The sequence below is a fragment of the Bos indicus genome, chromosome 5, assembly GCF_029378745.1.
Source record: "Bos indicus isolate NIAB-ARS_2022 breed Sahiwal x Tharparkar chromosome 5, NIAB-ARS_B.indTharparkar_mat_pri_1.0, whole genome shotgun sequence".
Taxonomy (NCBI): Eukaryota; Metazoa; Chordata; class Mammalia; order Artiodactyla; family Bovidae; genus Bos; species Bos indicus.
In genome coordinates, this window is record NC_091764.1 from 34,331,398 (window position 1) to 34,357,125 (window position 25,728).

The 25,728-nt window shown below is 33.7% G+C and overlaps 1 protein-coding gene across 4 annotated transcripts in view; it reads left to right on the forward strand.

Annotated features, from left to right (window-relative positions):
- Window positions 1–25,728, forward strand: part of SCAF11 (SR-related CTD associated factor 11) — a 94,389-nt gene that overhangs the window by 40,076 nt on the left and 28,585 nt on the right. For 3 of the 4 annotated variants that reach the window (XM_019960742.2, XM_019960743.2, XM_070788569.1), the window contains exons 3-7: window positions 2,225–2,306; window positions 4,821–4,978; window positions 14,512–14,589; window positions 17,472–17,572; window positions 19,460–19,521. In XM_019960742.2, coding sequence (XP_019816301.2) covers window positions 2,246–2,306; window positions 4,821–4,978; window positions 14,512–14,589; window positions 17,472–17,572; window positions 19,460–19,521 — 460 coding nt within the window. In that variant the 5' untranslated portion in view covers window positions 2,225–2,245. Of the gene's footprint in view, window positions 1–2,224; window positions 2,307–4,820; window positions 4,979–10,143; window positions 10,312–14,511; window positions 14,590–17,471; window positions 17,573–19,459; window positions 19,522–25,728 lie in introns of those variants that run through there. The other variant, XM_019960744.2, reaches the window with a different exon arrangement.

Consider the following 25,728-nt stretch of genomic DNA (forward strand, 5'->3'; position numbering starts at 1 on the left):
TGACAAATTTTTTTTTGAATTCTCAGTCATAATCGGAGAGATGATATGTTATGAATTTCTCCAAATGAAGAATTATACTCAATTATAGATCATACAGAAGTTTAATATAATTCTAAAATCAGCTTGGTTTGGAAGTTGTTTGTAATAGTGTTTCTCAGGTATATGAGTCTGACATAGAACTTGATAAAACGCAGATTCTTCCTCGCTAGCTAGGGTGCTGCCTGAGGTATCTTGCATTTGTGGCAAGTTCTCAAGGGATATTGATCCTGTCCTTCTGAGTAAACATCAAGTGGGACAACAACCTATAACTATCTGAATATTTTTGAAGTGTTCTCTCTCAGCAATTCTGTTGTTCTAGTTACTCAAGTCTGAATACCGTGAAGTTATCCTGGGATCTTCTCTAACACATATGGCATATTCAGTCTTTCCTGATGGCTGTATTTTGAAAACGACTGGAATCTGAGCACTTTTTATCACCCTTGCTTCTCCTTTTATTGCAAACCACTGTAATTGCCCCCTCTAGATGAATGCAGTGGTCTTGGAGCTGGCCTCTGCTTAAAACCTCCTGGCCCATCTCACTCGGAGAAGTCAGTGTATTTATCTTGATAAGCTGTTACATGATACCTAAAGAATAGTACCAGAAGTATAACAAATGTTGTGCATGTAGGCTGAGTGAAAGGTTTTCCTTTTGTTCTTGACGTTCTAAGTTTATTAAGGCAGACTGTGATTGAATTAACAGTTTAAAAGTAACTAATACCGAGTTGAAATTCTAACTTTTAACTTATTAAAACCTTTAAGTTATTCTTATATATGTTAGTTTCTGGTTGAGTTTTGAGTCAAAGTATGGGCCCTTGCATTTCTCCCTACTTAACCTAATAGAGATTTTTCTAGGCAATACATAACCTTTAATATAGAAATTCACAGGTTTACATTATTTAAAAATCTAATAGAAAAATTACTTCATACACACGTGGGCGACTCATAACTGATGAACTTAGTGGTTTCTTGTGCCTAGATACTCCAAAATATATTTGAATAGTTCTTTGCAATTGCTTGTCTTGCAGTAATTCAAGAAAGAATTCTAAAGTGTGCATGTGTGCTCGTTGTGTCCAGCTCTTTGTGACCCCATGGACTGTAGCCTGCCATAGAATTTTCCAGGCAAGAGTACTTGTGGGTTTCCATTTTCTCCTCCAGGGATCTTCCCAACCCAGGGATAAAACTGGAGTCTCCTGAGTCTCTTGCATTGCAGGCGGATTCTTTTACCGCTGAGCTGCCCGGGAAGCCCTAGAATTCTAAGAGTTGATTTAAAAAATAATTTTACTTCATAAGTTTGTTCCTCCTAACTAACACATTAATTTTCTTTACTGTTTCTCATTTTGTCTCCTGTAATCACCATTTTCCTAGTCTTCTAGGCCAAAATAATTTTTTAGTCCTTCCCTGTATTTATGTAGTTACCAAATGTTGGAAATACTTCAGCTCTTTAATTTCTTGCTTCTCTATTCATTTCACAGCCAGTTACTCTAACTATGCAAACATCTTTCCTTCTAATCTCTCCCCACTATAATCCATTCTGTGTTTTGCAGATCATTCTTTTAAAAGATTCATGTATATTGCTTACATCATGTCAGTCTTCAGAGGAATCTATAAGATTGAATCTAAACCTCTCAATCACTAGAGATCCATCTATAATCGAGCTGAGCTTGATTTATATTGCTCTTGTTGCCTTCACTGTTATCTTTCAGATGAACTTCTTGCCTTACATGCCCATCCCTCCTCAATATATACACACAGTTGCGCTTTTACCACTTACTCTTAGTTGTCAGATTGGCCTACCTATATGCCATTTTATTCGTTCATTCTGTGTTGCTGCTTAAATGTGTTTAAGCTTCTTAAAATACATAACCTATCAACTTCAATAAAAACTCCAGTCCAAACTGATCTCTTTTCTGTAAGCTCCAATTGTATTCATGTCTGTACCACAAAATTTATCATGAGTCTTTGTTACTTAATACCTGTATAAGGCTTCTCCTTTCAGAAAGACTGTGCTTGGTGGCAGGGAGTATAAAAGTATACTGGATTATCCAGAAAATTTACTGACTTGATTCATATTTTATTCTTTTATGTATAAAATAATTTCTTAGAGTTTGGGATTTTAAAAAATTAATAATGTATATTATGTGTATAAGGCAAACATAAAAATTCTCTGTTATCATTCATCCTGTAGGAAATCCTTTTTCAAAGAGAAATGAAGAAGAAAACTATATATACTCTAAATGTGGGTGATCAGGACTATGAAGATATGCAAGGTAACTTAATTTTTATAAAGCTTTTGTGTTGAAAGCAAAACTTAGTGTTTCCAAACTGTTCGCACATATTTTTTTGTTTACATATTTTCGTTGTTCTTAAACTCTGAAATAGCTGCCTAAATAAGTAGTGCACACTTTTTTTTACTCTTCTCATGTCTTGTTGTAATCAATCAGTGTTTTTAGTTCATTGAACTCTTTCTATTCTTAAATTTTTGCTCTCTGCTGATTTCAGAATGACATTTTTTTTTGTTCAAAATTTTTTATCATTATTGTCTTTTTTTTTTTTTTCCATTCTCTTTCTTCTTTCTGGGGAAAAAAAAAAAATCTTAGAGTTCCTTTAGTGAAAGTCTGGAGAAGGCAATGGCACCCCACTCCAGTACTCTTGCCTGGCAAATCCCATGGATGGAGGAGTCTGGTGGGCTGCAGTCCATGGGGTCGCTTAGAGTCAGACATGACTGAGCGACTTCACTTTCATGCATTGGAGACGGAAATGGCAACCCACTCCAGTATTCTTGCCTGGAAAATCCCAGGGATGGGGGAGCCTGGTGGGCTGCCGTCTATGGGGTTGCACAGAGTCGGACACGACTGACTCGACTTAGCAGCAGCAGCAGCCGTGAAAGTCTATTGGTGGTAAATGCTTAAGTGTTTTTAAATTTTATCTTCTTCTAAGCTTTCAAAGAATGATAATACAGTTCTGGATTGATAACTATTTTGTCTCTTAGCGCTCTGAAGTTTTGTTTTTTTTCCCGTTTGGGCTATTTTCTAGTTTTCTTACTAGCTGTCAAGAAATGTCCTTTGAAGTTAATTGTCATTCCCTTGTAGATGATCTTTTTCTTCTTTTTGGTTTTAAGATGTTTTTTTCATCTTTGATGTTGTACAGTTTGGCAACATTGTTTCTAAACGTGGATTATTTTCATTTCTCCTATTTAGTAGGAGAATTTAGTATTTAGTATACCTTGTGTGTCCTTTATCTGTTGGATTGTGTTTTTTATTTGTTTTATCATTTTTCAGCCATTAGTACTTTAACTATTGCCTGCCTTTTACTCTCTTCTGAGCCTCGGTTAATGTGTTAGACTTTGTCCTGACCTCATTTTCCAACCTCTCTTTCACAGATTACATCTCCTTTTCTGTTTCTTACAGTCTGGGTAGTTTCTTCAGTTTTTCATTTCTTCTAGTTCACAGATATTTTTTTCTTCTGGGTCTAATCTACTGTTGAGCGAACTCTAGGAGATAGCAAGAACAGAGAAACCTGATGTGCTACAGTCCATGGGGTCGCAAAGAGGCAGACACAACTTAGCAGCTAAACAACAAAAATGTAGTATTTGAAAGTTCTAATGTTTGAAGCCAGTGGATATCTAAATAAATTTATAATGAATATAGTATGTAAAATATAGAAATAAATTTAAGCACATTCTTGTTTCTGCTGATTCTTACTCAAGTCAACTTATTTTCTTTGGCTTGGTGATGTTTGATTATGAGGTGTGGAATCATGAGGGCCTAAATTAGGGATGTTTTCATTCAGAGGATTTATATGTATTTGTTTTTTCCTGGACCCATGCTGGGACCACTTTAACCCCATTTGAGGATCTTGGCTTAAAAGGGGAATCTCCCAGGGTCAGTTTCCCTACCTGAGTTGGTCCTAAAGGTTAGTCTCCAAATCTAAACACTAGGACGAACATGTGTTCTCAGGGTGATCTCAGGTTTTCCATTTGCTTGGCATATACTGGTCACATTTCAGCTGTTTCTTTATTTTTGTTTTACTTTATGTCAAATCTTGGAGTTTCTTTCACTTCTGAGCAAGCACTGCTTGCTTCTTGTGTGTTGGTTACATTGCTGGTAGGTGTTTAAATTAGTACAAACCCTAAGGGGTATAATTTTTGGCCATATCTATTCAGATTACAGATGTACAGACACATTGGTCTAGAATTCCATTTTTAAGAATTTATCCTATTGATATACTATTAAAAGTGGGAAGTAAGTTTTTCATTGTTTGCAATAGCCAAAGCTTGAAAACAAGCGATTGTCCCATCTTTAGATTGAAACAACAACAAAAACTCAAACTGGTGTGTATAGTATTCTAGCATTTGTCTGAAGAAGGAGGTTTAAAAGAATACGTATTAGGATTTGCTTGTCTGTGCATTCCATTATGTCTTTGGAAGAGCACAGAACAAGCTTAACAGTTGTTACTTGTTGTGTTGGGTGGAACTGAATACATAGAGATGGATTTGCTTGGGAGATTTGTTACTATAACCTTTTTTAAATTTTTAAATATTTGAACTGTATGATTATTCTAAAATTAAATTCATGAAAAATTTCTTTTCACTCCTCCTTAAATTTAAATTAGTAAACATTGGAGGTATTATGCTCAAGAAGTTTGTTTCTTACAGTGTATCTAAGATCTAATTGCTTTGTAGAAGGAGGGCCCTTTAGAGTATCGAGTCCATCATACTACTAGAAACATAAGTAATTTGATCCAGAGAAATTGAAAGCATATATGACTGCTTTACTTTATAGGTGAAGAAAACAAAGATAATACTGCAACCACTGGTGTGTTGTACAGTGAAGCTGATAGATGTCCAATATGTCTCAGTTGCCTGTTAGAGAAGGAAATCGGTTTTCCAGAAAGCTGTAATCATGTCTTTTGCTTGACCTGTATTCTTAAATGGGCAGAGGTGAGTCTAAATATTAAATATTATTGTATTTTAATTCCCTAGCATGATTTCATTCTACCTACAGACTTGATACTGCCTTTCATAAATTACTTCACAGTAATGTGTGCTTTTCCACTTAGGACAAATGTCTCTGTATTGCTCCAATTTTGTTAAATATTCTCTTCTAAATTTTATATATTCAGCTTTTTGTGCTTTTGTAATACAAACATTACAAATGCATACCTTAAAAAATTACTGGAAAATAGGTGTTTTTTTCTGGTAGAAACACAGTAATTCATCTTCAGTGTACTTGACCCTCTTGTGATTATGTCTGCTTACTAATGCTTTCTCTCTGCTTTGTGTTTTATGTTTTTCAGAGAATTTTTATATAGATTATTAAATTTCTTCCTTATATCAGCCTTGTGGGATAACCAGAACAGATGTAACAGTGTCTTTCCATTTTACAGATGAGGAAACTTGGATTCTGTGTTCTATAACTTGGCCAAGGTCTCATAGCTTAAGAGGCAGAAATAAATTTATAACTGCATTTTCTAATTCCCGTATTATGAACTAATTTCAAAGTTAGAGATATTATTGAGGTTCTTCATAGATAGTAAATGATTGAGAAATAGAAAAATTTGGGACTTTTAATGTATTATGTTGATACAGTTTGTGCCAAGTAGATCATGATACTACTGCACAGTGAGTATTCACTATGAGCCCTTTTGTTGTGAATTGTGAAATGAAAACTTGTCACACAGATCATGCTATATTTTTTGAGTTAGTAATTTGTCAGTGTGTAAAAGTAAAGGAAATAAAGCTTAAAAATATTTTTAGTATTAGCTGCATTCAAATTGTTTGTTGTCCTTAAGCACATTAGAATTAATTGCCTTTTGCATAATTGGGGTTTTCTCAGTTCTGTATCTTACCTATATTTCATTAATAGTGTGGAAAAGGGAACATAACTACTACTGACTATGGCCAAGTTCTGGGAGGAAGAAAAATGGATTTGTTATACCATTTGAATTCATAATAGTATACTTGAAACAGTTCTAATTAGATAAAGGTCTAAACTGATCTTTATGTATTTTGGGAAAAAATCTTTTGAGTTTAATTATTTAGTGTAATTCTGAACAGTCCTATGTGTTTGTAGAAGTGTTTACTAATGAAATGAGAATGCATGTTTTTCTTTGCCACCCAACTAATGATTTCATCTGTGTTAAATTTAGTGCACCATGGTTTGCTCTGTGATGAGATATCTTAAAAATAGAAGCATTTTTGCTTCCAGTAGAGAAACAGTTACTAGATGTGCAGAAGTCTTCAATTTGATGCTTTTCGTAAGATTATATACAGTGACCACATAATAGGGAAGTTCAACAACCGTGATTTGAGTGTGTGTTTTTCTCTGGAGATTAGAATATATAAAATAGACTTTATTCACTCCTTCATTACACTACATGTATTTTTGATACAACCATTAGCTTTATCATGGTGTGCAAGTTCAAGTTTCTCTAGAGTGTGAATCTTAAAGTGGTACTAGTAGGTTGTAGACTATGTACAGATTCAACTCTGCTAAATAGTGCTAAACTTGTCTGTTTTTAAACTCTTGCTGAATATTCTTAGGTTGAAAATACTTGATTACATAATGTTACAATCAGCACTTTTCTCACATGTAACGTCTTTCTTGTTTTGTGTTACTTCTTTGGATATAAACATTTTTTTGAAGCCAAATTGCTTTAAAAAGAAAATACTTATCTGCTGCACTACCATTAATTGTGTTAGAGAGTGTGGGAACTGGGATATTGTTTAAACAAAAGTAGTTAACTTTGAAAGTAGAGAATAAACAGAATATTCTGAATTATTTCATTGTCCATAATAGGAATAGCATATATCAGTTAAATAAGCCATTTAAGTTGAGCAGTAACAAGAACACAGTCTTCTAATAAAATGTTCATTATAAACAATAAATGAATACTGGTTAACAAAATCACTTAGGATTTGAACTAAATTTTCCGTTTGAATCTTTTATTGGTATGATAAAAAATTAGATATGTTGAGGAATATAAGCGCTTTGACAAATAGAAACAGATTTAATATCCACTAGTGTAGTTATTCATGACCATTAGCTATTAAGATCTCTGTTCTCATTTTCCTCAGCCTCCTTCTATTCTTAAAAAGAAGCATGTAGTTTACTTTGGATTTTGGTTTTAGCAATAAGTGTCCATATTCAGTCTCTAGTAACTGGCCGGGCTTGTACTAATAAGGCTTTCATATATATTCTTTCATTTAAATTACTGTATTAATGGTTACTTGTTATTCAGGGCAAGGATCCTGAACTCTTAATTTGTTTCTAAATACTTTAAGAGATAGCCTGAAATAAAAACACTTTTTAAATATTGACCCATAGTTTTAAATTTTACTAATGTTCACTTCTAGTAGGAAGTTAGAAATAAAAAGTGAGATTTACAGTGATTGGAAATCTACATAATAAGAAAAAATTACAAAATGTATTCAGGGTCACCTTCCTAGTCTTCTCTGTCTTTCAGAAGTTCTGCTGAGCTATCTGAGATTTGTACTCAAGATTCACTAAAATATGATTTGGAACTGTTATCAAGAACCAAGAAGAACTCATTTATTTACTATCACCATAATATTTTAGGCATTGAAGAAATTCTCCATAAGAAACAAGTAAAATTAAAGCATATAATAGTCTAGTATATTTATTTTGGACACACTCCTGGAATTTCTTGTGTTCTTAAAATACCTATATCCAGAGTCACTATTAGTTTCAATTTCTTTAAGCTCTAAAATTTTGATTCTGTCGTTATTTAAAACAAAAGCTATATGAGGGCTTTAAAATGAGTAAGTAACTGAATTTAGTTGCTGGATATTTCATAGCATCTACTTTACCTAGGGCAGAAAGATTCAGAATAATGGAAATGATGATCTTCATGGCCCAGAGCCTAATGGCTTCCCATTAGGGACACTAGAAGAAATTGAAATTAAACATGTCTACTCTACTCTGTGTTTAATTTCAAGGATCTCAAGAGATGGTAAGCCTGTTGGTTTATAAAATAAAAATGATTTTGAAATAGAATATTAATCTAAACAAAGACATAGTAATTGGCACGTTAAGAAAGTTGAAATTCTTGCTATTTTAAAGCATCAATATTAGAACTGAGAATCTGGAACTAAAGGAGACCTTTGACCTGATGAAATATATATAGAATCAATACATTAAACTTTACCAGCTACTTAGAAAGTTAAGTATTTTTACTGTGAGCAAAAATGCAGTCTAAACATATTGAGGACATTTAGTTTACACCTAAGTTTAATCTTGATTGTCTGAGTTTGCACATTTTAAAGTAGATAACTAGAAAGGTGAAGTCTAGAGTAGTTTGACGCATGGCTGTAGTATCCACAGCCAATCATAATTATGATCCTCAATAGACGATAGGGTAAGCTACACACACACACACACACACACGTTAAGAAAATAAGATTTATGGTTTGACAGGTTGTCAAGAAGTGGTTAAAGTTTTGACCCTTAAAAGGTTAAAGTTTGAGGACTTGGAAACATTTCATGTTTGAAGTGTTTAAGGTTGTTTTTTTTTTTTTAAACTCTATTTAAAGGAATATGCGATATGTATAATTAGGAGGTTCTTGATATCCACTGGGGTTCTTTTCACTTTTAAGTAATGTAAATATTCCCTTTATTTTTTAAGTAATTATTAAATGTGATTAACTTTCCTACTATAAACAAATTATCCTCCCTCAACTTGCTGACAGCTTCAGTTTAAGAAAGTAAGGTTAATGAAATAAAAATTTGACAATTGGCAAGGGTATGTTTTCTCTCATGAGACTAGAAATGAAGAGTCTTACTGTGGTGATACATGGTTCTTGAAGAAGTCAGACAACAGTGTTCAATGCAGACAGGTGAGGAGTATATTTTTGAATTAATAATACCAAAAAAATCAAAATATGACTAGTTGACTTATATCTTGACTACTGATGTGTTTTATACAGATGTTCCCTTAAGCAGTGGGTATAAAAATTTATATATCATTCTGAAGATTAGATTATTGTTCGGTAACATAATTCAGGAAAGTTTTATTGCCTGGATTTTCCAAACAGGTTTTGCTAAAATTTAATCTTTCTTTATTCCTGAACTAAACCAAATCTTTAAATAGTTCTCAGTGAACAGTAATTTAAACATTATCTGGGGAGCACTACCATTAGTCCTTATCTTTCTAAAGCATCGTTAAATATATTAATTCATTTAATAATTGCAACTTACGCAGTAGGTGATTCAGGGCTGTCTATCTTCATCCTTAAAGTAGATTAGAGAGGTTGCTAGGTCTGACTTCTCCAGAACTTGAATTTGTGACTGATTATTCCAAATTCCCAGTTGTTTTCACTCTGTAGGTTAATTCTTTGGTATAAGCTTTGGTAGAAAAAGAATATATTGTGAATGCTCATTATCCAAAGCATATATATAATAGATTTTCATTTAATACTCTATTTTTACCAGTTGGATGTATATTTCTGTATAGTCTAATTTTAAACGTCAGAATTTGTAAAATAATTTATATAGTTTATGGGATTTCCTCTTTTCGTGCTAGAAAAAGAAAGTCTTAACTATTAAATGTCAAAATAAAAGAAAAAAAGATTAATTCTATCCAACTGTTGTAATACAGCTTTAAGAAAATGAATTGAGTTTCTTTTGAGTAGTTAGATAAACTGTTTTCTTGCTGTTAATTTTATCACTGACAGTCATTTGTCTTGTAGGGATACATTCCTGAAAGTGGGTTATAAAGAACCATAGTTTCATTAATATGCATTGACAAGGTCTATCTTGAAAGAACTGGTTAAATGTAGTAGTGTATATGTAGGCTGACTACAGGTGAGCATCTCCATTAGGGGTCCAGACTACGTATCTTGGTACCATCAAGGCGAAAGGATAGGTCCTGGTCAATGGCTTTAAAATAAGCATCAGCCTGTGATAGTGTAATTCCTAAATCACTTTTGTTGATTTTGAACTGGAGTTTTATATAATGTGCTCTATTTATCAGTAAGAGAGATTGATGTTTTAGAGATTCCCATGGACAGACAAACCTACCTAAAGCATAGGTACTGAGATTTAGTTTTTAAGCATTTACCTTTAACACTTGCTTCTCTCTCTCTAGGAGGGGCTATCGGTAGGCAGCCTTTGTGATTGAGGATAGAGCAGCAGCAAAAGCAAGAAATATTAGAAATCAAGAATCCTGAATTCCCAAATAAGGAAGGTTTCCTGTTCTTACATTTAAATATGGGTTTGTCTGAGCTGGGAATTTACAACGCTTCAGAATACTAGGGTATGTTTTACTGAAATCATTAGGAAGATTATTTTTTCTATTGAAATCGCCTCCTTAACTGATACAACTTTACTAGAGAGCATTCACAGTAAAATGTATGCTCTGTTCTTATAATACACGTTACATTGTAAAGTAGTGATCAAATTCTGTTCATTTCGTAGCTGTATCACAAAGTTGAATGATATTCTATTACTTTGACTGTGAAACTAATTAAATTAGATACTTTTAAAATTGTTAAAAGTCATTGTCAGTTAAAATAGGTGAATAATTAGAGTATATATATATATATATGCTGCTGCTGCTGCTAAGTCGCTTCAGTCGTATCCGACTCCCTGTGACCCCATAGACGGCAGCCCACCAGGCTCCGCCGTCCCTGGGATTCTCCAGGCAAGAACACTGGAGTGGGTTGCCATTTCCTTCTCCAATGCATGAAAGTGAAAGTGAAGTCGCTCAGTCGTGACCCCATGGACCGCAGCCCACCAGGCTCTTCCGTCCATGGGATTTTCCAGGCAAGAGTATTGGAGTAGGGTGCCATTGCCTTCTCTGAGATATATATATATACATATATATATGTATATATATATATAAAAGGACTCAAAATGATGAATAACCAAAGTGCATTTATTTTTGTTGCAAAATTTGGGATGATTTTCTTCAGAACTAAAAATACATTTTAAAGCAGAAATAAGTGTATTTTAAAATTTCATTAGTTTTAAATGTGAATTTTTTAAACTACAAAACTTAAAAACTACATTAGTTATTTTAGTGACACAAACTCAAGATTAGAATATCTTTGAGATTTTCTGAATATCTGCTGGATTATGAGGATGAAGAATCCTCAGGAATTCTTTAAAGTTAGGCCAATGCAAACCATTATTTAAAACCTTTTTTCCCTGTTAAAGCTATTTGATCATCATAGATATATAATTTTATGCTTCAGTGTCTATTAATGATGGTGTTTTTGAGCTTTAGCATATGCTAATATAAGGTACTCATATTTTTTTTAGAGTATACATTAAGGAAAGATTAAAGATCCACTTAATTTAAAAAAATCTGTTTCAAATTTTTTTTTTTTCGTTTAATTCTTCTTTAATCACTATTTACTGAAGTATGCTGTGAAGACTTAGGATAACTAAATTTTCTGTTTCCCCTTTGAAATGCTTTGCTAAACTGCTTTAAGGTCAGAAATAGATATCATGATTTCTCAGTAGCCATAGCAAAAGATATTTTGTCTATTTTAGATAGCTTATTTTCTTATATATGCCTTTTTTTTTTTTTTAATCTGGGGAGGATAACCTGTTTTTAAGAATTTTTTCTAATGGCTATTTTCTAGTGTTAACTAGATTATCTTTAGGAAATATAAGTATATACATATTATCTGAATATATAGCAGTAGTTTTCCAACTACTACTTTTTATTGCTGTTTTTTTGTTTTTAAATAGCAATGAAACCCTTAATTCACATGAAACCTTACACATATCCATGACAATTATGCTTAGAGAAAAAAAGAACAAAACCAAAATCTTACTTAAAACTCTTTATTATCTGTAAGAGATCAAAATGGAATGACTCAGGTTAGAACTCTGATACTCTGAACATGGTAAAGGAAAGAGTGCCATTTAGCTGATATCAGCAGAGGAAATTTAATAATGAAGAAAATGAGATTGTGTAATTTCAGAGTTTTAGAAAGGTTTGGTGTATCTGACTTATATCTGATATTTAAATTCCTTTAACACAGTGACTCTTTTTGGATTGTAGTGTTATGACTTGAAATATATAAAAATAGTTTAATGTCCATATATGTCATGAACTTTGAACAGTCCAATTAAAACACCATTAACAATTCTTATCTGTTACATGTATATGTACATCATACTGTGAGTTTTCATTAGTGAAGCAAGCTTTTTTATTATTAGTGCTATAAAGCCAGTTGACTTTTGGAAGATTTACATAATGCTTAGTGTATGCCATTAATTCCTGCAGAAACCTCAGAGATGATTATTATCCCCATTTTCGCAAAAGAGACATAGAAAGGCTATGTAATATGCTTAACATTAAACATGCGGAAATGGCAGCCCACTCCAGTATCCTTGCCTGGAAAAATCCTATGGACAGAGGAGTCTGGTGGGCTGCAGTCCATGGGGTCACAAAGAGTTGGATGTGACTGAGCACCTAAGCACACGCATGCATAGACAGGGCAGAATATGAAAATAGACAGTAAATCCAGAACCCTTAAACACATCTATTTTAATAGTTTTTTTTTAAATGAAGGAAGCAAAATTTTATTATTATGTATTTAATGAATACTTACCTAAATTTGCCTTTAAAATAGAAAATGCATTTTGAAACTTCAGTAAAAGTAAGTACTTAAAGGTTTCCACGATATTCTTTTGAGTTGTAAATGTGTTACTACAACTTCTAGGCTAAGACATTTTATGTAGTAAATGCTAATAGAAACAACAGTCACATAGTTATGATGGTGAGTTCTTTGAACTAGAATTGCTATTTGCAATGCATTATTTACAAGGTATGGGCAGCTTTGTTGCTCCTTGTAGTGGTTTTTTAAGGTCAAATTTTTCTGAAGGCAAAGTAGTAGCATCCTAAATCCATGGTACTTGGAAGTAAGCTGAGGTGGGTTCTACCAATCTGAACCAATTTAATATAGTAAGGAAGGTCACATTTCCTAATTCAGATATGGTGTAAAGCATTTGATCAAGGCCTCCCTACTTAGGCAAAGAAAAATCACTTTTTAGCAGGGTAATAAAAAGTAATTCAGTTTATGTTTCGGCTGCTTGCAAAGTAACTCACGAGCTTTTGTGAAAATGTGTTATATGATCAAGGGCCACACATTCTGTTGTGCTTGCACTTGGTTTATCTTGGTTTGTGCCAAAGTCAAGAAAAGCAAAAATCACATTTTTCCACTAGGGAATATAGGATTATTTATCAAAACTTGATTACTATCTTTTCTTTTAGACTATTACTATTAAGTTGTTAGAATCCTGATTTACTTTTATAACCATAGGTATATATAGCCCATTCTAGTATGGGCTTCATAGACTGCAGAAAGTTCCCTTTTACCCTAGTAGACGACATACTTTATCTTAAAATATTTAAATAATATAAACCTTTCCCTATACAAACATTTAATAATACTACCAGAGAAACTGTTAATTAAGAGTTGATGCATATTAATTTTGAAAGTACAGGAAATAATACTTGTGTCAAAATAAAGATTTAGAATTACAGAGTGGGCAGAGGACAATTTTTCTTAATCTATAAAGAAAGCCTAATGCAGTTTATAAAAGAACAGCAAACTAATAAAAAAAAGTTAGGCAAAAGGCATGAATAGACGGTTTAAAGAAAAGGATCGTTTAAGAGCCCTTAAGTATGAAAGTATTTTCAACTTACATAAAAGGAGATATAAATCAAAACTGTTATGACATACATATTAAGAATGGGGCAGCTGTGAGATAGTAATATGAGCCAATCTAAGAATTACCAATCTAAGATAGGAAATTAATAAGAGAAATACAACATTCAGTTCAGCATCTGAATTTTATATTTAAAAGATACAACGTGTTATGTATAAACGTTGACATCTCCAAAAAGATATGTAAGAAACTACTTCTGGAAAGGGTTCCTATGTGACTGAGGAAGGAGTGGAGAAATCTTTCCTTTTCTTCGTATCTGCTTTTTTTTTCTTTTTAAATTGCTGGTGCAGCTGCTTATTCAAGATTTCTTTGGGGGGAAATATTGACATAGAATATTAAAATCTGTAAGGGACCTGTCCAAGCCATTCCTTTTACAGCTTATTTAGAATTTCTCAAGTGCTTTGGATCACAGAACTAATGTTTTCAGCCTAGCTTCCTTTCATTGTAGCTGTAGTTCTCAACTGGGCAGCAGGTCTTAATAGGTATTATCTTGATAACAGCGATCTTCTTTCTCTTGTTCATTATATTCCACGTACTTAGCATACAGTAGTTGCTCGGTAAATGTTTGAATGAATTTTTTAAAACTACGGTATTTATTTGTGACATGACACAGATAGAAAGTATTTCATCTTTATCTTTGAAAGAAGAAAAAATCATTTTTCTGTTGTTTCCTATTCCAATGAAAAACTAACCATAAATGTTATAGTTTAATTTTGACCTATTTTAAAGAGACATTTGTAAAGTTATAATCTGTTTAATGATTTTTCAGACACTGCCTTCATGTCCTATTGACCGGAAACCTTTTCAGGCGGTGGTTAAATTCAGTGTATCAGAAGGTTGTGTTAAGGTAAGGCTTAGAGTTTATTTTATAGAATGAACTGTGTAAACTTAATTGAGATGATTTTGCTTTAATAGATACTTGAATGTATTTGTGAATTAACTAAGTTTAATGTGTTTAATTTCCATTAAAAAAATGAATGGGATATTAGATTCAGAGACAAACCCCCACAAAAAAGTCCAAAGTACCTGAAAATTATGTTTTCATGAAAAGCATATAATGTTGAGAAGATTAAACAAGTAAAATTAATATAAAATGGTGTCTTTGTTCTTAAGTGCCGGTGGTACTTGAAGGAAATGGTTTAATTAGAGAAAAATGTGGGAGTTTGTGAAAATCTTGAGAAGGACGAGAAGGACTTATCACAGTTTCACAGTTATTATGGGCAGATAACTTTTCTTCTGTTAAGTACAATTTTATTGTAATGCTTAATCTTGATCACATTCTTGAGATGCACACATCACACTGATGTTATTTGATTATGAACCATGATTTATGATTTGTATTCACATTTATTTTTGGCTTACCAAAAAAAGAAAGAAATAGAAATAATTTTCCTAAATTGATGAATAAAAAATGAAAAGTGGAAAAGAGAGTAAGTAGCAAGTAAAGTGAAATGTGTGGTAAAGAGATTTCTTGATGTTTTTGCTGATAAATCAGGAATGGTATTGTAAAAATGAAAGTTAAAAATGAAGGTATACAATATATATAAATGATGCCATTAATGGGAAAGACAAACTTCCCGAGTAGCAGCAAGACTGGTAGCTATTTTTGTGAGTAGAAGGGGGTATGTGAGCAACATAAAACTATTTAAACATTAAATATTCCTACTGTAGGTGTTTATAATTTGTTTTGATTATTTTCTCTGGATAAGTCTTGATGACATAAGGTACAAATGACACTACAGTTCAAATAAAATGACATGTGTAAAAGATCCTGCATGTTTAGTTGTGTAACTCTGGAAATTATGCAGATTAGTATATATCTTCAAGAAAAGATAAAATGTTATATATATGTGTGATTATAATTAAAATTATAAAGCATAACTTTTCTGAAAGACGTGTTCTCTGTTTTTCTAGACCGTGTGTGTGTATGTGTGTGTATATATACACACACACACACATATATATATTATGTTGTGTGAATTAGCCTCCAAAGATACTCTGTAAAATTATGTTCTGTTGCTTGGAATAAAATGTATGTTTTATTTAATAGAATTTGAATGTTACTTAAAAGTTTGGAACAGTGCTAATCTAATTTTGTTAAACTTAAAATGTATTTTTTATCATACGTGATATTTATATACTCTTAATATCTTTCTTTGCCCTTTTACTTCTTTTGAATCTTTATTATCCTTTTCCCTTTACAATTAAACTTGAATGAGACATGCACAGTTGCTTATATTTTCAATCAATTGTTGGACATCTCTATCTAGAATACCAAAGGAATCTAAACATGAACAAACCCCAAACTTATCTCATTCCCAGCCCCTCTGCCAACCTCAGTTTATGGTACTGTAATCCTGGTCACCCAGATCAAAAGCCTCTGGAAGTTTTCCATTTTTTCTCTTTTCATTATTTTTGCTTCCTCTTTATACACAGTGTCTTAAATGCATTCCATTTCATTACCTCTCTGTAGACCCTCAGGCTGTCTGTCATCTAGATCTGTTCTGCCAATAGAAATATACCATCAATACACACCACTCTATAAACATTTAGTAGCCACATTAAAAGAACAAAAAGAAACAGTTAAAATGAATTTTTATATTTTGTTTAATCTAACATTTAATGTATTATTTCAACATGTAGTATGTTAGAATTGTTATTGAAGGATTTTGTCTCCTATTGTTGTTTTCATTGAAATCTAGTATATATTTTACGCTTACATCTCTTTTTAAACCAGCCACATTTTCACATGCTCAATAGTATATGGCTAGTAACTATTGTCAGAGAAGGCAATGGCACCCAACTCCAGTACTCTTGCCTGGAGAATCCCATGGACGGAGGAGTCTGGTAGGCTACAGTCCATGGGGTCACGAAGAGTCGGACATGACTGAGCGACTTCACTTTGACTTTTCACTTTCATGCACTGGAGAAGGAAATGGCAACCCACTCCAGTATTCTTGCCTGGAGAATCCCAGGGACAGAGGAGCCTGTTGGGCTCCCGTCTATGGGGTTGCACAGAGTCAGACGAGACTGACATGGCTTAGCAGCAGCAGCAGCAGCAGTAACTATTGTCTCATACAGTATAGTTCTACACTATTACAAGAGCTTCCTTCCAGTTTCCTGGCTTTTATAGTTTCTCTTTAACTGGTTCATTCTCCATATCACTGTCAAAAAAAGCAAATTTGATCATTTCATTCACTTACTTGTAAACCTTCATTTATTTTCTGATTTCTGTAGAATTATTTTCTTTTTCAAGGCCTTTACCGTCTGGTCCTAATATATTACATCAGTTTCATATCCTGTTAACTTTTTCTTCCACATCCGCATTGACTTCTCTGCACTCTTTTTATTCCCTCCATTTAGAAAATCTTTTTTCCTTAGACAAATTCCTATTCATTCTTTAAGACCAACTCAGAAATTATCTACTCATTAAAAGTCTTCTCTGGTATCGTCAGATAAAGTCAGTTCTACATATATATATATAAGATCTGTGTTTATATTTCTGTTACGAGCACACTCGTAACTCATTTGCATGCCTCTCTCTTTTTTGTTTCCCTAGAGCTTAGCACAAATACTCAGTTTATAGTTTAGCATACTTAAACTAATAAGCATATGTATTTAACTTTCATTTAGACAGTATGCTTTTTTAATTTTTTGTTCTTTCAAGGGAAATGTATAGGTGTGATCCCATATTATCACTCTAAATAGGTGATTTTGCTTTTCTCACAGGTTCAAGTAAAAAGACAGTTGAGAGAAACAAAGGACAAGAAAAATGAAAGCTCTTTTAAGAAACAGCTATCCTGTCAGGAAAATTCTAAAAGCTGTATGAGGTTAGTGATAAGTTCCAGGAATGGAATCCAACTGTGTAGAATCAGAAGTTAGCAATTAAGAAAAAAGAGAGTACTTAAAAATGATGTGAAGTTTCAATGTATATAATTCTTTTAAAGCATTCCCTTGATAATTTAAAGACAGACCAGATGAAATGAGAATATAATTTATTTGACCATTGTCTTTGATGAATTAGTTTTTTATTTTAGTTTTTTCTGAGTTTGTTATAGATTGATATTTTTAAAAGATAAAAGTTACAGCCATGTGAAAAAAAACAAAACACAAGCCATTATGGATAAGCATTGGTGCACAGCCCACATTTTGAGTAATTGCTGTAGTATTTATGGACAGAAAATAGAAAATAACTAATGATACAGTACAACATTCTTCATGAGACTGTTGTAATTAAAACTATTATTTTTCTCCTTTTGCTTCTTTGTGTTGTAGCAGACACTTGCTAGTACTATAACAAATGTTTATGTTTGAAAAAATTTTTAAACATGTTTGGATTTCTTAGCTACTATTGTTAAAACATAATTGCCTAAAAATACTTAGAACTCAAGTTTAACAGGTATTAAGGTAATTTTTAATTAAATTGAATTAGTAGTGTACTGGAAATTTATTACTGAAAATAGCTTGTTGTAGTACTTATAAAATTTAACCCCTTTTTGATCTGAACTACATTTAGAGCTGTCACAAAGTTGTATTAAGTCAGTATATTGTCAAATTCATAGTTAAATCTATGGCTCATTAGTACATTTCATCAGAATACTAATACCGTAAGAGAGTAAATGTATTACTAAAAACATTGACAATATTCCTTGAGATTTACTGAATTATGCCACTTATTTTTGACTCTGTAGCTCTCTAGATCTTAACTTTTAGGAAGTTATAGACTTCTTTAGTAATCTAAAGAAAACGGTAGAGAACTTCTACCCAAAAAGATACGTCATAAAATATACTTAAAGACAAAATTTCGTAGATTTAAGGGATTTGTGGAACACTCAGTTCAAGAGCCCACCCATAAACCCAAGTTAATAACTTCAATAGAGCAAATTTTATGTACAGTTTCTTTTAATTAATTTGGGTCAGCTTTGACTCTTCCATTTATGTTTGCTTAGTAAATAACACATCCCCAGGCATAATGAAGAAAGACCTTTTGCTAGGTATTCTTTTATTATTCATTTATTCTTCATTCATCTCCTATTCTTGACTATGGCAATGTTATAGATAGGCATTTTTTTCAGAATTACCCAGTCCTCTTGGCTCCTCCTGAGAGTGCAGTGCTCATTATTATGTGACCTGTAACATGGTCATACAGTGGGTCGGACACACCTGAGGTAGTCCACATGCTTAGCTGTTTTTTCTCAAGGACTTGTGGTTGAGGGATGGTAAAAGGAAGTAACAGATGCAAAATAGTAATTTGCTTTTGCCCACCAAGTCAGACCATTAATGATTTCTCTCACAGTAAATCTGTCAGTTACTAGATTTTTACTGTACATTCTTTCTGGAGTCTTTTGGATGTTTTTTAGAATTCCTCTCATTCAGTTTTATGTTTATAAGATGTAGGCCTCATTTCCAGCACTTAGAAAATAACCTATTTGGTGTTGCCTCTCCCTTCTAAAGATGTAAAACTCCTCTTTCTGATACTTTGCACTAGTTCCAGGGAAAGGGATTGCAGTAGTGTTTTGTTTCATGTTAAGTGAATCTCCTTTGTAGTCATTGGAGTGGAGAGGGGCAGCTAAGTGGGGAGTTCAACTCATCATGCTTTCTTTGCTAAAATTTAAAACTTGGTGCATAATAGCTTTCATTGTTGTGGGCAGTGTATTGAAAATAAATGAGCAGAGTAACAGTTTTCTTTTATTTCATCTCTTTATTGATCTTTACAGAAAAAAGATCATAGGAGAAGATCTGTTAAGTGTAAAATTTTATGACCTGAAGATGATACACAGTAAGTGACTTTTTCCTTGTATGTTCTACATTTTTTTCTTTGTTTCTTACTTTAATGCTTCTGCCAAAGTTCTTGTAAGCTTGGAAAACAGTCATACACAACAGAACTCTGCTGAGCTCTGTGTACATTGTATTCAGTTCTACATAAACTACTTCCATGGAATCATTTATACTGTTTCCTGCCCTTATTTTCCTGATCACCTTGGAGGAAGGGAAGGGGTCAGTGAATAAGAGAGAGAGAGAGAGACAGTCAGTGTGTATGTGTGTGTGTGTGTGTGTGTATTGGAAAGGAAAATGAGAAAAGGGTATTTTCCAATTACTCAGTTAGCAGCCTACATTGTGGTCTTAACTCGACTCATTAGGGCCGAAGTCCTTAGGGGAAATGAGATAAAATACCTTGTGGGCCAATAACTGTAAGCAGTAATGAGGGAAGTCTAATAGTAAGCAGTTAATCCACAGTTCCCAGAGGAAGTTGTGGTTTAGCTTCAAGCCACACTTAATTTGAAACTTTATTTAGGAATAAAACATTTCTTACCTGTTTATGTACTACTATGTTCAGTTGCTCAGTCGTGTTTGACTCTCTGTGACCCCATGTGCGGTAGCCCCCCTAGGCTCTTCTGTCCATGGGGTTTTTTAGTCAAGAGTACTGGAGTGGGTTGCCATTTCCTCCTTCAGAGGATCTTCCAGACCCAAGGATTGAACTCGTGTCTCCTGTGGTTCCTGCATTGGCAGGGTGGATTCTTTACCACTGATCCACCTGGGAAGCCCACATATCTGTTTGAGAATATGCCTGTCTTTTGTTGTTGTCTAGTGTTATGGTTCTCTAATACAAGAAAGCTTTGCAGCAGGACATGAGGAAAATGTCACTTCAGTGCTTTGTGCCTCCTCTTTGAAACTTAAGCTGTTTATCTTTTTTCTAAAGAACACCTTACTATGAGCTAATTGTAAGCAGGGAGAGGTGAGCATTTATTTTCCATGCTAGGTTACGATTAATTTCTATTTATAGATAGAATTAATGAATTCATTGTTCTTAAAACTAAATGGTAATCAACTTCATTTTTTATACATTTGAATACCATGTTTGGGTGTTGTTACTGTTTTTTTAATTTGAATTAACATGGTCTCTCAGAATTACAGATAACCCCTGATTTACAGATTAATAAATATATGTCTTTAATAATTTACTCTTAAAGTGAAATTTCACTAAAAGAACTTTAATGGTTAGATAAACATTTTTCTTTAGTTAAAGAACTTTAGATATCAAAACTTCTTTGTTTTTCTGGGTAATTGCTATAGATTAGCATTGTTTTTTATTGAATAGCCTTTTGTTTGGTAGCTCTAGAATCAAATATAAAATTTACTGCTGAGGAAGATTAAATGATGTTACAGATTTTCTCTAGGTAGTGTAGTGCACTCTTTACTATGATAATCTTAGTTTTAAGACTGCAGTAATTTTCTTGAAGTCTGCGTCTCTGGCCTGGGCTTATTTTTAGAGAGAGAGAAACATAGGCAAATCTTAGACCTATAGTGCTTGAGTATAGTGAAGGCCATTTATAAGAATCTTTGATTCATTTAGATTTGAGTTTTGTTTTGCTATTCAGAATATGGAATACTAAACAAGTTTTCAGTGAACCGTCTAAACCAGTTCAATAGTTAACTTTTTCCTTCCTACTTATCAAGATATAATTGACATATACAACACCAGTTTAAAGTGGTCAGCATAATGATTTGACTTACATACATGACACATCATAAAATGATTGCTGCGGTAAGTTTAGTGAGCATTCATCATCTCATATAGATACAACATTAAAAAAATAGACAAAAATTTTTTCCCTTCTGATGAGAACTCTTAGGATTTAGATTGACTCTCTTAACAACTCTCATGTATAATTAACAGCAGTGTTAATTATATTAATCATGTTTACATTCCATCCCTGTCAGTTCAGTGTACCATCGTGTCTGACTCTTGGTGACCCCACGGACTGCAGCACGCCAGGCTTTCCTGTCCATCACCAGCTCCTGGAGCTTGCTTAAACTCATGTCCATTGAGTCAGCAATGCCATCCAACCGTCTCATTCTCTGTCATTCCCTTCTTCTCCTGCCTTCAGTCTTTCCCAGCATCAGGAGTTCTCAGCATTCAAGGAGTTGTTTATATCAGGTGGCTGAAGTATTGGAGTTTCAGCTTCAGCAACAATCCTTCCAATGAATATTCAGGACTAATTTCCTTTAGGATTGACTGGTTGGATCTCCTTGCTGTCCAAGGAACTCTGAAGAGTCTTCTCCAACTTCTCCACAGTTCAAAAGCATCAATTCTTCGGCAATCAGCTTTCTTTATAGTCCAACTCTTACATCCATACATGACTATTGGAAAAATCATAGCTTTGACTAGATGGACCTTTGTCAGCAAAGTTGTGTCTCTGCTTTGTATTATGCTGTCTAGGTTCGTCATAGCTTTTCTTCCAAGTAGCAAGTGTCTTTTAATTTCATGGCTGCAGTCACCATCTGCAGTGATTATGGACCCCAAGAAAATAAAGTTTGTCACCGTTTCCATTGTTCGCCTATCTATTTTCCATGAAGTGATGGAACTGAATGCCATGATCTTCTTTTTTTGAATGTTGAATTTTAAGCCAACTTTTTCACTCTTCACTTTCACTTTCATTAAGAGGCTCTTTAGTTCCTCTTCGCTTTCTGCCATAGGGGTGGTATCATCTGCGTATCTGAGGTTATTGATATTTCTCCTGGCAATCTTGATTCCAGCTTGTGCTTCATCCAGCCTGGCATTTCGTGTGATGTACTCTGCATATGAGTAAAATAAGCAAGGTGACAATATATAGGCTTGATGTACTCCTTTCCCAATTTGGAACCAGTCTGTTTTCCATGTCCAGTTCTTACTGTTGCTTCTTGACTGGCATACAGATGTCTCAGGAGGCAGGCATGGTGGTCTGGTATTCCCATCTCTTGAAGAATTTTCCACAGTTTGTTGTGATCTACACAGTCAAAGGCTTTGGTGTAGTCAATAAAGCAGAAGTAGATGTTTTTCTGGAACTTTTGCTTTTTCAGTGATCCAGTGGATGTTGGCAATGTGATCTCTGGTTCCTCTGCCTTTTCTAAATCCATCTTGAACATCTGGAAGTTCACAGTTCATGTACTATTGAAGCCTGGCTTGGAGAATTTTGAGCATTATTTTGCTAGCATGTGAGATGAGTGCAATTGTGCGGTAGTTTGAGCATTCTTTGGCATTGCCTTTTCTTTGGGATTGGAATGAAGATGGACCTTTTCCAGCCCTGTGGCCACTGCTGGCCAAATTTTCCATATTTGCTGGCTTATTGAGTGCAGAACTTTCACAGCATCATTTTTTAGGATTTCAAATAGCTCAACTGAATTCCATCACCTCCACTAGCTTTGTTCGTAGTGATGTTTCCTAAGGCCCACTTGACTTCGCATTTTTTTGGCTTCCTTTATCCACTTCTCCTTCCCTCACCACTTACCTCTGGTAACCACAATCTTATCATTTTTTCTATGATTTTTGTTTGTTTTTGAAATATAATTGACCTGCAATATTATGTTATCCTGTCACACAACTTGATGAGTCAGTATTTTTGTACATAGTATCACCATAATTAGTCGTTACCATCTGTTATTATATGAATGTATCACATACTTATTGACTATATTCCCCACACTGTACGTTTCATTGTACCTCTTAATCTGCCTCACTTCTATCTATCCTCTCAATCACCTCCCCCCTTCCAACAGCTTTGTTCTCTGTATCTATGACTATTTCTGTTTAACTGTGGTTTCGTTTTTTAGATTCCACATACAAGTAAAATCATACAGTATGTGTCTTTCTCTGTCTTACTTATTTCACATAGTATAATTCCCTGTAGGTCCATGTGTGTTGTTGCAGATGGCAAAGTTTTATTCTTTCTAATGGTCGAGTAATATTGCATTGTACGGAATATGTGTGTGTATCTCACATCTTTTTTATTCATTCATCTGTTGCTTGGCACTTAGGTTGCTTCCATATATTTGCTATTATAAATAATGATACAGTGAAACATGGGAGTGCATATATCTTTTTGACTGTTTTATTTTCTTTGGATAAATGTCCAAGAATGAAATTAGCAGATCATATGGTAGTTCTGTTTTTAATTTTTTGAGGAATCTCCATAAGTTTTTTCATAGTATCTGCACTAAGTTACATTCCCATCAACATTGCACTGGGGTTCTCTTCTTTCCACGTCCTCACTTATTATTTGTTATCATTTTTGATAATAGCCATTCTTATAGGTCTGAGGTGATATCTAATTGTTTTGACTTGCATTTCCCTGATACTTAGTGATGTTGAGCATCTTTTCATGTGCCTGTTGGCCATTTGTATGTTTTTCAAAAAATGTTTGTTCAGATTCTCTGTTTATTTTTAAATCAGGTTCTTTGTTTTTTTGATTTTGAGTTCTTTTAAGTTTTTAATTCCTTATTGGATATATTGTTTTCAAGTAAGTATCTTCTCCCATTCAGTTGGTGCCCTGTTCATTTTGTTGATGTTTCCTTCACTGTGCAAAAGCATTGAAGTCCCATTTGGTTGGTTTTGTTTCCCTTGTCTGAGGAAGCAAATCTGAGAAAATTTTAAAAAACTGATGTCAAAGAGCTTTATTCTTATAAGAGTTTTTTATTTTCAGGCCTTACATTTAAGTCTTTAATCCATTTTGATTTTATTTTTGTTCATGGTGAGAGAAAGTTGTTGAGTGTGATTCTTTTGCCTCTAGTTTAATTTTCCCATCATCCTTTATTGAAGACTGTCTTTTCCCCATTATATATTGCTCCCTCCTTTGTTATAAATTAATTAATTGCCCATACGTGTGTATCCATTTCTGGATTCTCTGTTCTGTTCCATTGGTCTGTCTGTTTTGTATCAATACCATACTGTTTGATGACTAGCTTTGTACGTAGTATAGTTTAAAATTAGGGAGTGTGATGCCTCTGGCTTTGTTCTTCTTTCTGAAGATTGTTTTTGCTGTTCAGGGTCTTTTGTGCTGCCATACAAATTTTGGAATTGTTTGTTCTGGTTCTGTGAAAAATGCCACTGGTATTTTGTTAGAGATTGCATTGAATCTGTAGATTGCCTTGGGTAGTATGGTGATTTTAACAATATTAGTTCTTCTAATCCATGATCATGATACATCTTTACATCTGTTTGCATTGTCTTCAGTTTCTTTCACGAGTGTCTTAGAGTTTTCCGATTCGAGATCTTTTACCTCCTTAGTTAGATTTATTCCTAGGTATTTATTCTTTTTTGATGTGATTTTGAATGGGATTGTTTTCTGAATTTCTTTTTGTGATAGTTTGTTGTTAGGGTGAAGAAGTGCAACGGAGTTCTACATACTAAATTTTTATCCTGTAACTTTAACACTTTCATTGATGAGTTTTGGTACCTTTTAGTGGTGTCTTTAGGATTTTCTTTGTATAATATATGTCATCTGCAAACAGTGACTGTTTTGCTTCTTTCCAAAATGGATGCCTGTTATTTCTTTTTGTTCTGTGGTTGCCGTGGCTAGGACTTCCTATACTGTGTCGAATGACAGTGGTGAGAGTGGGCATCTTTGTCTTCTTCCTAATCTTAGAGGAAATGCTTTCAGCTTTTCACCATTGAGTGTGATGTTAGCTGTGGGCTTGTCATTTATGGCTTTTATTATGTTGAGATATCTTCTCTCTATTCCCATTTTGTTGATTTTATCATAAAGGGATGTTGAATTTTGTTAAAAGCTTTTCTGTATCTATTGAGATTATTATATGGTTTTTATTCTTTAGTTTGTTAATGAGTATCACATTGATTGATTCATGGATATTGAACCATTCTTTTATCCCTGAGATAAACCCCACTTGATTATGGCATATAATCTTTTTAAAGTACTGTTGAGTTTGGTTTGTCACTTTTTTGTTGAGTATTTTTGGGTGGATGTTCACCACCCAAAATTACTCCCAATACTGGGAGTAATTTTTTTTGTTCTCTCTTTGTTGATAGCTCAGTTGGTAAAGAATCCACCTACCGTGCAGGAGACCCTGGTTTGATTCCTGTGTCGGGAAGATCTGGAGAAGGGATAGGCTACACACCCCAGTATTCTTGGGCTTCCCTTGTAGCTCAGCTGGTAAAGAATCCCCCTGCAATGCACGACACTTGGGTTCAATCCCTGGATTGGGGTGATCC